Source organism: Syngnathus typhle, linkage group LG4, assembly GCF_033458585.1.
Source record: "Syngnathus typhle isolate RoL2023-S1 ecotype Sweden linkage group LG4, RoL_Styp_1.0, whole genome shotgun sequence".
Lineage (NCBI taxonomy): Eukaryota > Metazoa > Chordata > Actinopteri > Syngnathiformes > Syngnathidae > Syngnathus > Syngnathus typhle.
Genome location: NC_083741.1, coordinates 2,326,863 through 2,344,077, shown reverse-complemented (window position 1 = coordinate 2,344,077; position 17,215 = coordinate 2,326,863). Strand labels below are relative to the sequence as shown.

The 17,215-nt window shown below is 44.2% G+C and overlaps 1 protein-coding gene across 5 annotated transcripts in view; it reads right to left on the bottom strand.

Moving 5' to 3' along the window:
- Window positions 1-17,215, bottom strand: part of LOC133153245 (SH3 and multiple ankyrin repeat domains protein 2-like) — a 202,593-nt gene that overhangs the window by 160,650 nt on the left and 24,728 nt on the right. For 2 of the 5 annotated variants that reach the window (XM_061277410.1, XM_061277411.1), the window contains exon 2: window positions 14,134-14,551. In XM_061277410.1, coding sequence (XP_061133394.1) covers window positions 14,134-14,551 — 418 coding nt within the window. Of the gene's footprint in view, window positions 1-96; window positions 7,656-14,133; window positions 14,552-17,215 lie in introns of those variants that run through there. The other 3 variants (XR_009714276.1, XM_061277409.1, XR_009714275.1) reach the window with 3 other exon arrangements.

Here is a 17,215-nt window from a genome sequence, read left to right as displayed (position 1 = left end):
TTGAAAATGTGGTCTTTGGGTCTGTGGTTTTAGTACTGTAGGAGTCAATTTGTCATTATCATGTTTGTAACTCCTCCAGGTACCAACAGACACAAGTGGCTTTCTCAACTGATGAATTTATTGAATCCAGCTTGTTCAGACTCATAAACACACCGTGAAAACTAAAGGCACAAAACAAACAGTTAGCTCAAAAGAAAGACATTTAACACATAAAACGATTCTGACAAATACAACATACAAACAATACCTCGTTGGCTGAGTACCGAGAGAGGAATTAGTTTCAGTCGTCTTCTTCTTATTGTTTCTTAACTCTCTTAACGACTTAGCTTTGTGACCACGCTTCAGTCACGCATCTTTCGATCTCTCGAGAGATCGCTTCTTCGGCGGAAACTAACCTCTACTTCTTCTTACAAAGCTCACTTACACTATAGCGCCCTCTGGTGGCACTCAACGGTAATAATAATGAAAATACACAGAAAATGAAAAGAAACGAGATATAGCAGTAACACTCCCACCAATCTCACAACTCTTGCTGTGGGATTCCTATGAATTACATTCAGGCTGACAAACTGAACATGAAAATACACACAAGCCCTTAGTCAGCTTCTAGCAAAACAATAACTTTATGAATAGGTCGTTCTAATGAGACTGTTTTAGTCACAAGTTTACTGTGTTTGTCATATGTCCTTTCACTAACCAAAAGTCGAACCTTTCTCACTTTGTTGTCGGTTCCTGGATAGACATCAGTGACTTTGGCTAGCTTCCATTCATTACGTGGTGCCATGTCCTCTCCTAGAAGCACTACATCATTCACCTTCAGATTCCTCCTGTGTGCAGTCCACTTCTGTCTTGGTTGCAAGTTGAGCAAATATTCTTTCCTCCAACGGATCCAAAACTCATTGGCCAAATATTGCACTCTTCTCCATCTTTTTTGAAGATACAAATCTTCTTTCATAAACTCTCCTGGAGGAGGTTGAACAATGGTTGATTTCATAGTGAGAATGTGGTTGGGCGTTAATGGCTCAGGCCCTGTTGGATCACTTAAATGCTCGACGGAAAGCGGCCTACTGTTGACAATTGCCATGACCTCGTACAACAAGGTTCTCAAGGATGTACTGTCGAGTCTCTTTGCTGATTGGTCAAGGATGGCTGAAAGAACACTACGGATGGTCCTGATCTGTCTTTCCCATATTCCACCCATATGGCTTGCTGAAGGGGGATTCATGAGAAATTCACATCCAAGTGCCTTCACTTTCTCCTGATTCATTTCTTTCATGAGATCTGCGAGTTCTCTCTGGGCACCAATGAAATTGGTTCCTCTGTCACATCTCAGCTGACGTACATTTCCTCTTATTGCAATAAATGCTCGCAGAGCATTTAGGAATGCGTCTGTACTCAGGTCGTCTACTACTTCAATATGTATGGCTCGTGAACATAAACAGGTTAGTACGAGCCCATATCTCTTGAGCTCCTTTCGTCCATCCTTTATGTATATTGGCCCAAAGCAATCCATTCCGACATAGGTGAAAGGCGGATTAGGCTCTGTTCGGTCTACTGGCAAATCTCCCATACTTTGATCCTCTGTTTTCCTTCTGTATTTGCGACATTTAACACATTTGAAGATGTATGATGAGACTGCACGGCTGCTCCCAAGAATCCACCAACCGTTTGCACGCAACTCATTCATCGTCATTCCACGACCTTGATGTTGAACCTTCGAGTGAAAATGTCTGATTAACAAAGTTGAAATGTGACTGTCCTTGGGAAGTATGGCAGGATGTTTTACATGTGGGTGAAGCACAGCTTGACTCAAACGTCCCCCAACTCTGAGGATTCCCTTTTCGTCCAGAAACGGACTTAGTTTGTACAGTTTATGATCTGTGGTCTTGGAAACTGTTTTCTTTGATTTTAGACTCTTTATCTCTTCTGCGAAAGCTTTCTCTTGAACAAGTTTAATGACAAACAGTTCTGTTTGTTTTCTCTCTTCCAAAGTTGTACTTTCTTTGGTCCTTTGTATGTCACCCTTGTATTCTCTGGCCTTTCTTCTCAAGATTGCAAGTGCTCTTATCAAACTGGACCATCCTGAGAACTTCTCAAATCTGCTGAGAATAGTTTGTTCTTCCTTTGACTTGATGGTATGCACAGAAGCTTTGCGAAGTTCTGGATCATTTTCTCTGATCTCTCCCACCTTGATATCTCTATCAGCCACGTTCTTCTCCCAGAGAAATGCTGGCCCCTGAAACCATTCTGAAGACTTCAGTTGCTCTGCAGTTAAGCCTCGAGAAACGTAGTCTGCTGGGTTCTGCTCTGATGCGACATACGCCCATTGTTCTGGCCTTGTGCTTGACTTGATCCTTTGTATCCGATTCGCTACAAACACTTGAAACCTTTTGGCATCATTATTTATGTAGCCGAGAACAACGGTGGAGTCCGTCCAGAAAAACTCTGCAATGTCTGGGATTTCAAGCTCTGCCCTGAGTAGATCACTGACTCTAACTGCAACAACTGCTGCTGAGAGTTCGAGTCGAGGGATAGTTGTGACACTAGTAGGCGTGACTCTTGACTTGGCCATTACCAAGCAACAATGGACTTGATCAGAATGGTTAATGATTCGCAGGTAAGTACAAGCACCATATCCATTGACACTGGCGTCTGCGAAGTGATGAAGCTCATAGCTTTTAACCTGACCGAAATCTGTAGGAATGAAACATCTTTGAATCTGCATGTTGGCTAAACTGGGAAGGTCTTTAATCCAAGATTCCCACTGGGGTTTTAAGTGCTCTGGAAGCTCGTGGTCCCACTCAACCTTATCCTTGCACATTTGCTGGAGAATCTGCTTTCCCAGGAGGACGAATGGTGCTATAAACCCAAGGGGATCGTAAATAGAGGCGACCGTAGAAAGCACACCTCTTCTTGTAAGGGGGTTCAACTTAACTTGAACTCTGAATTTGAATGTGTCTGAAGTGACACACCACTCCACTCCGAGAGCTCTTTCAATGCGTGGTAAACTTAGAGACATGTCAAGGTCTTTCACTGTGGCACACTCTTCTTCTGGAATAGTGGACATAACTCTCTCACTATTTGACACAAATTTGTGGAGTCTTAACTTTCCTTTGAAACAGAGCTCTCTTGAGTCTTTGATGAGCTGAATGGCTTCACTTTCAGTTGGAACGCTTGCCAAGCCGTCATCAACATAAAAGTTTCTCTGTATGAAATGTATGGTGTCTTCTTGGAATTGACCTTGTCCTTGGGCCGCAAGGTGTTTTAGGCCAAAGTTGGCACAGCCGGGAGAAGAAGCTGCTCCAAAAAGATGGACCTTCATACGGTAAACTGATGGTGATGCTTCCAAATCTCCCTTCTCCCACCAAAGAAACCTTAAATAATCCTGGTCCTCTTTTGCGACATGGAACTGGTGGAACATCCGCTCTATATCACACATGAATGCGACAGAACTTCTGCGGAAACGACAAAGAACACCAACCAATGCGTTTGTCAAGTCAGGACCGGATAAAAGATGGTCGTTGAGAGAAGTGTCTTGGTATTTGGCCGAGGCATCAAATACTACTCTGATCCTGCCGGGTTTGTGTGGGTGATAGACCCCATGATGTGGGATAAACCATGCAGGAGTGTTATTCAACTCTTCGTCAGGGACTTTTTCAGCATCTCCTCTTGAGATGATATCATCCATGAAGTTTGTGTAATCATTGTAGTATAACTTGTTTTTCTTTAATCTTCTTTCCAGACACTTTAGGCGATGCATTGCACATATTCTGTTGTCTGGTAATGTGGGTCTTTCGTCACGAAATGGTAGTGGCATCTCATAGTGGCCGGTCTCATTCTGTGTGATGTTTTCTTTGAGTTTTGTGAGAAACTTTAAATCTTCTTGTGACACAGGGTTGCCATCAAGGGCTCTTTCAGAGAAGTCTCCTTCAAGTGCTTTGATAACGTCCGAAGGGGTGACGTCCTTTACTGTTGTCCTATTGACATAGTGGACCTTGTTCTGAAGCTTTAGAGAGGGCTTAAGCTCTGGGATGACCTTCTTGACAATAATACGATGACTAATACCAATCGCATCTCCATAGTTCAAGCAGGGATTGGTTTGTCCAACTATACTCCAACCAAGATCAGTGCGCTGAGCGTATGGCTCACCTTCCTTGCCTGACACAATCTCTCTTGGAAGAAGAGCTTGTGAGCAGTTGTATCCGATCAACAATCCTACCTCGCAATCTTGCAAAGGTGCGATTTCTGGTTGAAGGTGTTCTAAATGTGGCCAAGCTTTAGCTGTCTCATTAGTTGGAATGTGAGCTTTGTTGGCTGGAATGAATTCTCGTGTGTATGTAGGAGGTAAAGTGATTTCTTTGCTTGAGTTAAGACCACGAACTTTAAGATCTTGCAGTCTGTTAGACTGAACAACTGTAGTCTGGGAAGACATGGTAGACAGTTCTAGTTTAACCGGTTCTTGGTTTGTATCTAGCAACTTTGCAACTTCACTGAGAACAAAGGTTGTATCGCTTTGAGAATCCAGTAAGGCATATACAAGAACTTCTTTGTGTTTTGTAGAAGATGAAAGCCACACAGGAATGATTGCAGCAGTCAGTGTGTTATTTTCTTGACTCGCTACTCGGTTAGTTGTAGCCATGGCTGTAACTTGTTCTTGAGCTCGGTCGCTTTGACTTGATCTTTCGTTACTTGGATTTGGCTTAGCTAGTGGTTGCTTTTGTTCTTCTTTGTCCTTAACTCTATCTTCATGAAGACAGGTAGGATGCCCTTTACTGCACCTTTCACAAATATTGCGGTTGGTACAGCTCTTTGAAAGATGGCCTGGTTTGAGACAACCAAAACATAGCCTTTCCGACTTAATGAAGCTGATTCTGTCTGACACAGCCTTTTCAAGAAAACTTCTGCATTTGTGTAAACTGTGCTTGGGTTTCTTGCAGAACACACATACCAGTTGTGTTTTTTCTTGTGAAGTCGTCATCAGTGTTTTAACTCCAATTTCTTTCTGTTTGGTGAATTTCAGTTTGTCTGATTTGTTAAACTCACATTGTTTTAGTGACTGTAAAGATGTAACAGGATTACAAGCAATCTTGGCTTCTCTCGTTAAAAACTCAACAAACTGGCTGAAAGTGGGAAACTGATTTGTTTGTTCTTCAATTTCAACAACCTTGCGGTTCCAACTAGCAGCAAGCCAGTCTGGAAGTTTGGAAAGAATCTTTCGGTTCTCATTGCAGTCATTCAAGATCTCTAATGACTTAATGTGAGCTGTTGCAGCTTCACAACTGCGCAAGAAATCTGCAAAGTCCCTTAGTTCGAAACTGTCCCTTGAGGTCATTTTGGGCCATGCATGCAGTTTGTCTCTAAAAGCTTTTGCTATTGTGAATGGATTTCCATATCTTTCATCCAGAATCTTCCATGCAGCAGCGTGTGCGGATTCAGTTCCAAGCAGGAAGTATCCTTCAATTGCTCTCTTAGCCGGTCCACTCACATATCTTCGAAGGTAGAATATTTTCTCCTTGTTAGGGATATTCTTTTGGTCTATCAGTGTTTGGAATGACAGTTTCCAGTCACTGTAACTTAAGGGATCCCCGGAAAACACAGTAGGTTCCGGAACAGGGATACGACTAGCACTTAGTGCACTTGCTAGCACTTTAACTAAATCTGATGTACCATCACCTTTCGGAGTGCCTGCCGCTTGGGGTGAGACTTGTTCAAGCAGAGATGGAAAGCTTACATGTTCAACGTCTCTAATTTCTGTATTAATCTTTGTTACATCGACCCTTTGCACTTCTGCTACACTCATTTGGTCATAAACCTGCATCCTTGCTTGTGCTGCCTTGAGATCTTTGACCTTTTCCAGGTGCTGTACTTTTCTTTTCTTTTCATCAAGTGTTCTCTGCAGAGCTGCATACTCTTCTTCTTGTTGAGCCTTAAACTTTGCTTCATCTGCTTCTCTCTGCATTCTTAGTCTAATTTCTTCAGCCTCTCTTTCTAAGCACTTTTGTCTAATTAGTGTTTCTTGTTCCACTGCTCTTTTCCTGACTTCAACTTCTAGTCTTTCTATCTCTTGCTGTTCCATTTGTTGTTCTTCTAATATTTTTAGAACAGCTTGACTCGCTGCTGCTTCTGCTGCAGCTTCTTGATGTTTTACAGAGGATCTATGTGAATGCTCAGATAAGTTCTTAGTTATGTTGAAGGAGCTTGACTTACTGCTCGTAGTTTGAAAGAGGGAGCCTGCTTCCGGCCAATCTTGTTCCTCTCTTCCTTCCAATCGGCAAGTTGCTTTATTCACAAGGAAACCTGAGATCTCCACACACAGATCTACTCTGCGACGTGTCTCTTGATCCGGTGGGGTGAGCTTGCGTAACTCATCAAAAACTTTTGTGACATCTGCACAAAGACCTCTAACATCACCAGTTATATCTTCAAGAATGTCTTTATTTGAGGGTCCTGGTTGAGAGAGGGGTACTTTGGATGCCTTTGCATGTGTTCTCCACTTTTCGTAGTTGTAGTTAAATCTTTGCTGGAGTCCTTTAATCTTCTCATCCTGCATTTCTCTTCCCTTTTCTGTGAGTGTTTTCACTCTCTGACTTCTTCTAAGTTGTACTGAGTCTTGCTGCTCACTAGGATCAGTACCTTGGGTTTCTTCAGACTGACTTTGGGGTTCTGTACTAATTAATGGTGTATTTGGATCAGTCATTTTAACGTCTGTCTCTTGTCACTAAACAGCAAAAATGTCTTTATACAGTAATGTGAAAGTAACTTAACTCTTTCAACTTAAATATACCAAAAACGTATTCGAATAAGAGTTGTTCACATTTAAACTGTTCACATGAAACACATTTCTCATTCTTGGCACAGATAGGCCAGTGTAAAACAAATGTAGCCTACTGATGCTTAAACTTTAGACCTTACAATGTGGCTTAATAAACAAAATTAGGAATAGCAAAACGTTACTTTAAATCACAGTTTGATTAATCAACCTTAAACTTGCGTTTTGTTTTCCTTTTTTCAGACAAACCCTTAACTTATGAATGTCCGCATTTCTTATGGCCTTATCTTAAAGTGTTGGTCTTCAAATCCCGCTTTGGTCTCGTGCGCGCGCCCGCTCCGTGCACGTGCCGATCACGCTGTGGCAAGACTGCTGCTCATCCGATCATGCCGCCTCGCCTCCACTCGCGCAGATCAGTCGAGTTTTCACTGTAACTCCTCCAGGTACCAACAGACACAAGTGGCTTTCTCAACTGATGAATTTATTGAATCCAGCTTGTTCAGACTCATAAACACACCGTGAAAACTAAAGGCACAAAACAAACAGTTAGCTCAAAAGAAAGACATTTAACACATAAAACGATTCTGACAAATACAACATACAAACAATACCTCGTTGGCTGAGTACCGAGAGAGGAATTAGTTTCAGTCGTCTTCTTCTTATTGTTTCTTAACTCTCTTAACGACTTAGCTTTGTGACCACGCTTCAGTCACGCATCTTTCGATCTCTCGAGAGATCGCTTCTTCGGCGGAAACTAACCTCTACTTCTTCTTACAAAGCTCACTTACACTATAGCGCCCTCTGGTGGCACTCAACGGTAATAATAATGAAAATACACAGAAAATGAAAAGAAACGAGATATAGCAGTAACAATGTTGGTGCGTGACATAATAATGTCACACAACAAATTTGGCTGAGCAGAGCGGTGTGTTTGTGTGTGTGTGTGTGCGTGTTTGTGTGTGTGTGTGGGGGGGGGGGGAGTGTTCATGTGTGCTCATGTGTATGATGTGGCTCTTTGCGATGACACAGTAAAATATGAGGCTCTTAGTCTCTGGTTGGCCACCCCTGCTCTAAATGGTCGATGCAAACAGTGAAGTTGTTTTTTTGAGAGTCTTTACTACAAACAGGGATCCTAGTCTGTAGTGTTTTAGGCGGAAAAAAATAAGGAATTTTCATCTCATACTTCAGAGTTCACTAGTACACTGTCTTTGGACCAATCTGAATTTCCAAATGGCAAATATCGACCAACAAACCGAATTTCTGAATGGTTGCACTTGAACTAGTGTGCATCGTGAATTTCCGAACGCGCCCATAGAGAGCCAGTTCTGGCTACATTTGGAAATGAATGGAAGCGCAGCGCAGCGCACTCTTCCTCGCCGAACACACCCATTCACAGAGTAGTGCATAGATGTCAGTGTGAATTTCCGAACGCGCCCCTTCTACTGTATGTCTGTGTTTGAAGACTGAGTGAAATAGCTTCCCTCAAACCCTATGGAAATTTAATAAGAGAAATGGTCGCTTTACATCTCTTGAACACTAATATTCCATCAATTTATTACAATTAGGCATGGGGCAAAGATATGTTGCTATGAGAGTGAGCAGTTTTAATTTTTGTGTTCAGATAGAATTTGAGTCCATTGTACATGAAGAGTCATTAACTTCACCTACAACATGCTGAAAGTCAGGCTACTGCATTACTTCCTGTGCTTTTTGCAACGCCAATGAACCAGGCTGAAAAGCAGAAAATATTCTGTTGTCGTTCAGCTCTGTTGTGGCATATGTATCAAGAATAGATAAAGTAGTCTCGCCCAGGGATTAATTCAGTGAAGAACAGCCACAGATTTTGATGTTTTGTGAGGCAACCGTCTTCCTCCATCCTTTTGCCCCTTCTTTCGCACCCCCATAGCATGACTGTAAATCGCTTCATTCTTTGATTTTTTTTTCAGACATAGTCAAAAGCCGGAAGCGGTGTGCGAGGAGGCTGAAGAGGGGCGAGAACGGGGGCGGCCGTGCCTTCCATTCTTCTGGCAAACGTTTGATCGCTGGACATCAACATGCCTGCTGAGATCTACGAACCGGACAGTGCGTAACTGCTGTGCATCTGGAGCGGCTAGCGTGCTATCGGGCGGACCGGGCCATTGTACAAGGGGGAACGTCGCGAGGAGGTGGAATGTGTGTCTACATCCGTGACGAATGGTGCCGGGACTCTGTGGTGGGATGCAAGCACTGCTCGCCTCTGGCGAAGTTTGTGATCTCCAGGCTGTTGGGGTCCTGAACTCTCTCTCCCGTTGTTCACTTGTATGTTACTCGTGTACTCTGTCTCGTCACCGTGGGATGGAGGAAATGTAACTTCGATTTCTTTGTGTGTCTTTGCATGAAGGAATTGACAATAAAGCTGACTCTGACTCTGATATCCTTTATATTGTTTCCTCTCTATAATATACAGTCTATCTCCCTCCCTTTGATGACTTTGCACAGAGAGTGGGAAGTGTTGGTTCGACAGTGTTTCCAAATGAGTGCATCTGCCAAGGAAGAGGAGGAGGATGAGGAGGCAGAGGAAGAGGGCAGTGAGCATGTGTCTTAATCGGGATTGACAGTTCCTTCGCTCCAAGATAAACACCCGTCACACTTTAATCCTCTGTCGATCACATGCGCTCACTCATGCCGCAGATTGTGGACGGACACAAACAAATCAGGTGAAGGTTGTAACACACAAACGTTTACCATGTAACATACCATCTTTATTGTTTAACAAAGAGGGCATGCTGTATGACAGCGAGCTCCAATGTGCTATGAGGACACAGTTGGCGTTTTCTTCTCACCTCTCAGTGTATTACTTTAAAGTTTAGTTCACCAAAAGTACATAAAACGTGTTACCTCAAATCCAGCAACCCGTTTCAATCTCGCTTCTTGCTAATCTAGCGGGGTAGGAGGATGACAAAAAAGTGGCCAGTTACAGTCACATCTAACTACATAAACTTTTACGGTATGCTAACGTGACATAAACACAAATGAGGAGCTGAGAATGGGCCTGACGTAACATTCAGTTATTTAAAAAGAAACTATTACATAAATGCAGAATGTGTGTGCAGACTAAGAGCTTCTGCACGTACAACAACGACAAACCTTGGTTTACACCGAACCTCAGGAGGCTGCGCAAAGTCAAGGAGGAGGGCTACAGGAGCGGCGACCGCGGGCTGTTCAGGCAGACCAGAAACACACTGAACCGAGAGGTCAGGAAAGCCAGGAGGTGTTACGGGGAGAACCTGAAGAGACACCTCTCTGCCAATCCTGATCCCTCAACGGTGTGGAAAGCTCTGCAGAGCATCACGGGCTACAAAAAACGAGCACCCCGTCCTGTAGAGAGCCCAAGGCTTGCTAACCAGCTAAACAAGTTCTACTGCAGGTTTGATCGGTCCTCCCACACAACGGGACCTCCTGCAGCACAACCTACATACTCACCTCTCCCCACAACTGCTCTGTCCACACCTCTATCATCGTTGTCATTAGCTCACTCTCTAGCAGAGACCGCGCCCGCACTCCAGGTCTGCGAGGAGGAAGTGCGCCAGATGTTCCGGAGACAAAAGACCAGGAAGGCACCGGGCCCAGACGGCGTGTCACCTTCCTGCTTTAAAGTCTGCGCTGAGCAGCTGGCGCCCACCTTTGCACGGATCTTCAACCGTTCTCTGGAGCTGTGTGAGGTGCCCTCGTGCTTCAAGAGCTCCACCATCGTTCCAGTGGCCAAGAAGCCCGCCATCACAGGTTTGACAACCCTAACCCGTCGCACTGACATCTGTGGTCATGAAACCGTTCGAGAGGTCAGTGCTGAACCACCTGAAGGAGGTCACGGGCCCCCTGCTTGACCCCCTCCAGTTTGCCTACCGGGCAAACAGGTCAGTGGATGATGCGGTCAACATGGGACTGCACTACATCCTGCATCACCTGGACACCCCAGGAACGTACGCCAGGATCCTGTTCGTGGACTTCAGCTCGGCGTTCAACACCATCGCTCCTGACATCCTCCAACAGAAGCTCATCCAGCTCGCGGTGCCTGCCTCCACTTGTCAGTGGATCACCAGCTTCCTGACCAACAGGAGACAGCGTGTGAGGCTAGGGGGCATCACATCTGACACCCGGACCACCAACACTGGAGTCCTCTCCCCACTGCTCTTCTCTCTCTACACCAATGATTTCTGCTCAGGTGACTCTCCTGTGAAGCTCCTGAAGTATGCAGACGACACCACTCTCATCGGACTGATCCAGGACGGTGATGAGACTGCGTACAGACAGGAGGTGGAGCGGCTGGTCCACTGGTGCAGCCAAAACCATCTGGAGCTGAACCCGCTCAAGACCGTGGAGATGACAGTGGATTTCAGGCGAGACCCTTCACCACTTTTACCCCTCACTATCCGCAGTAATACTATTCTCTCCATAGACACCTTCAAGTTCCTGGGAACCACAATCTCTCGGGACCTGAAATGGACCGGCCACATAGACTCTGTCCGGAAGAAGGCCCGGCAGAGGCTGTACTTCCTGAGACAGCTCAAGAAGTTCAACCTGCCGCGAGAGCTTCTGAAGACCTTCTACACTGCCATCATCCAGTCTGTCCTCTGCACCTCCATCACTGTCTGGTTTGGATCGGCCTCCAAACAAGACAAGCACAGACTACAACGGACAATCAGAACTGCAGAAAAGATCATTGGAATCAACCTCCCATCTATCCAAGACTTGTACCTGTCCAGGACCAGGAATCGTGCAAGGAACATCTCTACAGACCCTTCTCACCCAGGTTGCAGTCTGTTTGAACTACTCCCCTCCGGACGGCGTTATAGAGCTCGGTACGCCAAAACCAGCAGACACAGAGACAGCTTCTTCCCCCAGGCTGTTGCTCTGATGAACTCACACCACTCATAGAGTCTCAGAGACATTACTGTGCAATAACATCCTGCTCTTCACACCTTTTTGAAATTGTCTGCACTGTTTTTGCCATTACTCACATGTCCTGAATGTTGTTAGTCACCTAAATGTTGAACAGAGGGTGTGTTTTTACCGAAGTCAAATTCCTTGTTTGGCACGCTCAAACATGGCGAATAAAAACTCTTGAATCTTGAATAACACGTTTATAAAACCATCTGTGTGATTCAAATAACTACAGTGGAGCCTCGGTTTTCGAACGTCCCATTTCTCGAACAGATCGGTATTCGAACAAAAAATTCGAGATTTTTTTGCTTTGGATGTCGGATTAAATTCGGTTGTCGAACCTTGCGAGATGAGCCGAGAGGACTCGCAGGCCAACTGACTCCGTTTATTATTACGTTCTCATTACTCTGAGGATTGCATCAACTCTAATCATGCCTCCAAAGGAAGCAAGTGGGTGCAGTAAAGTCATCCTAAAACACAAAGACGCTCCTAAAGCAATGCGACACTGAGCGCCCAGCGCGATGCGGTTGCACGATCGGACCAAAATAAGCTCCCTGCGCAATGAGGTCCATTTAAATTTTGGAAAGTGCATTAGGACTTTAAAAATATTTTCTAAATTTTAGCGACCACTCTGTCACAGTAATGTGATGCAGTTGCGCGGTGGGCGGCGCACAACAGTTGCGCGTTCGGCGGTGCGCTGCAAAAAAAAAATTTTTTTTTTTGCTTGGAAGGGATACATTTCTTTTTCCATTATTTGTAATGGGAAAATATGATTCGGAATTCGAATGATTCACTTCTCGAACAGCCTTCTGGAACGGATTGTGGTCGAAAACCGAGGCTCCACTGTATAACATAAAGAACACGTTTATCAAACCATCTGTGTCACTCCAAATCATTAAATCCATAGAATTCTTCGTCCTTTGTGTAAACAACGCCACGTGTGCGGCACGCCGCTGACGTCGGACTCGTCGTCAGTTGCAGTTCAAATTATTCCACAGGCCCATATAACTAGATATAAACTATATATCAAATAACAATAATATAAACAACAATTTTATCGAACCATCCGTGTCACTCCAAATCATTAAATCCATCGAAAGCCGATTGCGGCGGGGACTCCCCGAATGCCGCCGATTGCGGCTGAGACTCCCCGTATGCCGCCGATTGCGGCGCGGATTCCCCGAATGCTGCGATTGCGGCGCGGACTCCCCTTTCCGAATGGCGCCGATTGCGGCGGCGAACCCCCGAATGCCGCCGTTTTTGTCGCAGACTCCCCGAATGCCGCCGATTGCGGCGCGGACTCCCCGAAAGCCATCGATTGCGGCACCGACCCCCTGTATGCCGCTGATTGTGGCTGGGAAAGCCCATATGCCGCCGATTGCGGCGGGGACTCCCGAATGCCTCCGATTGCGGTGCAAACTCCCCGAATGCCGCCGATTGCGGCGCGGACTCGCCGTATGCCGCCAATTGCGGCTGGGACTCCCGGGGAGTACAATATAGTTATATACTATATAACTGTATTGTAGCGTTACCAAAGTACCAGGCAAGACGTGGGTTTGGTAACCGGCTCTTTATTTCACAAAACAAGAGCTCAACATATGAGCCAACACACAGTGCTATAGGGAAGCGCCCTGGATTGCTCTCCCCAACCCACCCACCCCCATCCCATCTCCCACTGCCTTCACGGCCTTGCTAGACAATCAGAAACTACTTAAGTCTAACAACATAGACGTTGCTACTCCAAATAAACTATATATCAAGTAACTATAACATAAATAACAAGTTTATCGAACCATCTGTGTCACTCCAAATCATTAAATCTCCTGACTCCGGTAGTCAGTGAATGGAACTCATTGTCAGTGAGGCTCCAATTATTCCACAGCCATAGTGCGCCCTCATGTGTTTTAAAGTGAAAATAACATGTGAAGTGATCAATTATACTACTAAGTAATGTGTTAATGATCAAATAAAAATTTGTGAATAATTACACATATAAGTTGCTCCTGAGTATAAGTCGCGCCCCCACCCAAACTATGGAAAAAAAACGCGACTTATAGTCCGAAAAATACGGTACTTATTTCCCCAATGAGAGCGCTTGGGGATAAGGTAGATAACAAGCTGAACAAAAAAAACTCACAATTTGCTGAGTTGTTTTTACTTATATTTTTAAGTTGAGACAATTAGTTCTGTGACTTCTCACATTTTCAACACAAAAGTAAGAAGTCACAGAACTAATTGTCTCAACTTAAAAATATAAGTAAAAACAACTCAGCAAATTGTTTTGGAGCAAACAAACTTGCTTGCTTTGTTATGCTTACTAACACTGTAAGTAAAGTAATCATAAATGTAAATTTCCATTTTAAAGATGTTCCAACTTTAATCGCTCTTTTAAGTTTTTCTTTTTACAGTGTTCAACATGATGATGCTAAGTTGAAGACGCTCACCTGGGTTGGCGCTGTGAGGGTATAGCCCGTCGGACATCATCTCCCAGCCGGCTGAGGGAGGGTGACCTGCTCCTCGACCCCCTTCCCATGGTCCGAACCACCACATTGCCATTGGGGCTGCCGCTGGGCATCTGCTGAAGCAGCTGAGGTGACAGGCTGCGATGTAAAGCTGAGGAGCCAGGCTGCGAGTGATCCTGCTGGGGGGCCTTGTTTGGGTGCTGCTGAGGATGATGTTGTCCCCGGTGCCTGGGTGAACCTTGCTGCTGGTACTGACTGACCGTCAAATTGTTGTCACTGTTGGAGCGCAGCAGGACCCTCGGAGCTGATAACGATGCGGGGTATTGGCTGTTTCCACTGCTGTTGCCAGATGATGGACCTTGGCGTCGTTTGGAGTATGCAGGAGCCTCACGAAAAGGCACTGTAGGGAAGTAATCAAGGGAAGATGTCAGCTGAGTGCCCAAATCAAGTTTATGTGAAGGAGACGTATAGACAGCTTTTCCAGACAACTATCTTTTCAGTAACATATACTGAATATTAATTAAAGCTTTGGGTTTAAAAAAAAGATGCACACACACACACGCACACACGCACGCATGCACACACACACACACGCACACACACCCACACAGACACAACATGAAAACAACCAATCAGAGGCCTGAAAAAGCAACATACCGTAATTTTCGAACTATAAGTCGCGTTTTTTTTCATAGTTTGGGTGGGGGGGCGACTTATACTCAGGAGCGACTTATATATGTTTTTTTTCACACATTTTTACTTGTTCATTAACGCATCACTTACTGACAAGTATAGTTGACCACTTCACATGTTATTTTTAGTATACTTGATCACTTCACATGCTTTGATATATCTATCTTGAACATATTCAAAACATGAAAAATAGGGAGAAAAAATCTAATAAAGTAATTAACACTTTAAAGCGCCATATCCTCTGGACATGTCCTCTGTCACCAGGATGACATAAAGGACGAGGAATTTGATCGATGGATTTAATGATTTGGAGTGACACAAATGGCTTGATAATATTGTTGTTTATGTGATAGTTATTTAAAATAGTTTATATATCGTTGTATGGGCCTGTGGAATAATTTGAACTGCGGCGCGGCACACGGCATTGTTGACAAAGGACGATCGATAAAAGACGAGAAATTTGATCGATAGATTTAATGATTTGGAGTGACACAAATGGTTTGATAATATTGTTGTGTTATGTGATAGTTATTTAAAATATAGTTTATATATCGTTGTATGGGCCTGTGGAATAATTTGAACTGCGGCGCGGCACACGGCATTGTTGACAAAGGACGATCGATGGATTTAATGAATTGGAGTGACACAGATGGTTTTATAAACGTGTTGTTTATGTAATAGTTTTTTTTAAATAACTGAATGTTACGTCAGGCCCGTTCTCAGCTCCTCGTTTGTGTTTGTCACGTTAGCATATCGTATCGTTTAGCCTGTTGTTGCTCGTTCATGTCTGTTCTTGGTGTTGGATTTTGTCGAATAAATTGCCCCTCAAAATGCGACTTATACTCCGGACCGACTTATATATGTTTTTTTTCACATTTTTGGGCATTTTATGGCTGGTGCGACTTATACTCCGGAGCAACTTATAGTCCAAAAATTACGGTAAGTACACATAAACATACATGAAAGAATCTATATTTTTATTGTGTTAGAATACATGGAAGAATGTTGCACATTAAATAGAAAGCTTTGTTTTCACTGTACACACAAACACGGAAGGGAGAGTTCTGGAAAATCTTCACTCTCACCTGACTGAGTATGGACTAAAAGGCCTGCAACTACTTCAAGCAGCTCTCCTTCGAGGGACTTTTTGAAATTGTCGGAAACTTTGTCGGTCAGTCCTGTTGTTGGTTTTGTTTTCTCAAATAAATAAATAAATAAATAAATAAAATAAAAAAAATAAAAAAATAAAGATTTGTTGTACCCATGTACCGTTTTTTTCCGTGTATAGTGCGCAAAATTTAACTAATTTATTGTCCTAAAATCTGGGGTGCGCATTATACATGGGTACAAAAAAAAAAAAATTTTTTTTTTTTTTAAATTTTTTTTTTTTTTTTAAGTCCCAATGATCGTCACACACGCAGGGAGGCAATGGGTCCCATTTTTATAGTCTTTGGTATGGTCTTAACTAGGCTGGATGTAATTTTTTTTGTTGGCGTTGATTTCTCCGACTGCCCGTAAACGCACCACCGCGCTTCGTGCGCGCACGGGACAGCAAACGAGCAGGTGATCGAGCAAGCGTCTGATACGAGAGCATTGCGGTCGCATGGAGCGTGTTTGAAGTGAACAGCAGAGAAGAAAGGCAAAGTGTTGTGAAATAAAATGCACAGAACGGATGCGCAAGACACGTCAGCTATATAAAGAGCGAGAGTTGTTTTCTTCCTATTAGTTTCAATTCACAGTTTAATTAGCAGTTTCAATCAGCAAATAACAAAATGCGTATTACAGGTAATATTTTATTTCACAACACTTTGCCTTGTTCCTTTGGTCTCTGCTGTTCATCCTAAAACACAAAGGCGCTCTTTAAGCAATGCGACAGTGAGCGCCCGGCGCGCTGCGGTTGCGCGACCGCACCAAATTAAGCTCCCTGCGCAGTGCGCACTGAGGTCCACTTAAATTTTAGAAAGTACATCAGGACTTTAAAAATATCTTCTAAATTTCAGCGACGGCTCTGTCACAATAATCGACCAGCCCGGTGCAGTTGGGCGGTCGGCGGCGCGCTACGGTTGAGCGTTCTCTCGCACGCTCTCTCTCTCGCTCTCTCTCGCTCTCGCACAAACGCAAACCGGATATCATACGGAGGCCGCCATTACAGATGCGCAGAACGGATGAGCAAGACACGTCAGCTATATAAAGAGCGAGAGTTCAGTTCTCTACCTAAATCCGTATTACAGGTAATATTTTATTTCACAACACTTTGCCTTGTTCCTTTCTTCTCTGCTGTTCACTTCAAACACGCTCCATGCGCACGGAGCGCGGTGGTGCGTTTACGGGCAGTCGGAGAAATCAACGCCAACAAAAAAAATTACATCCA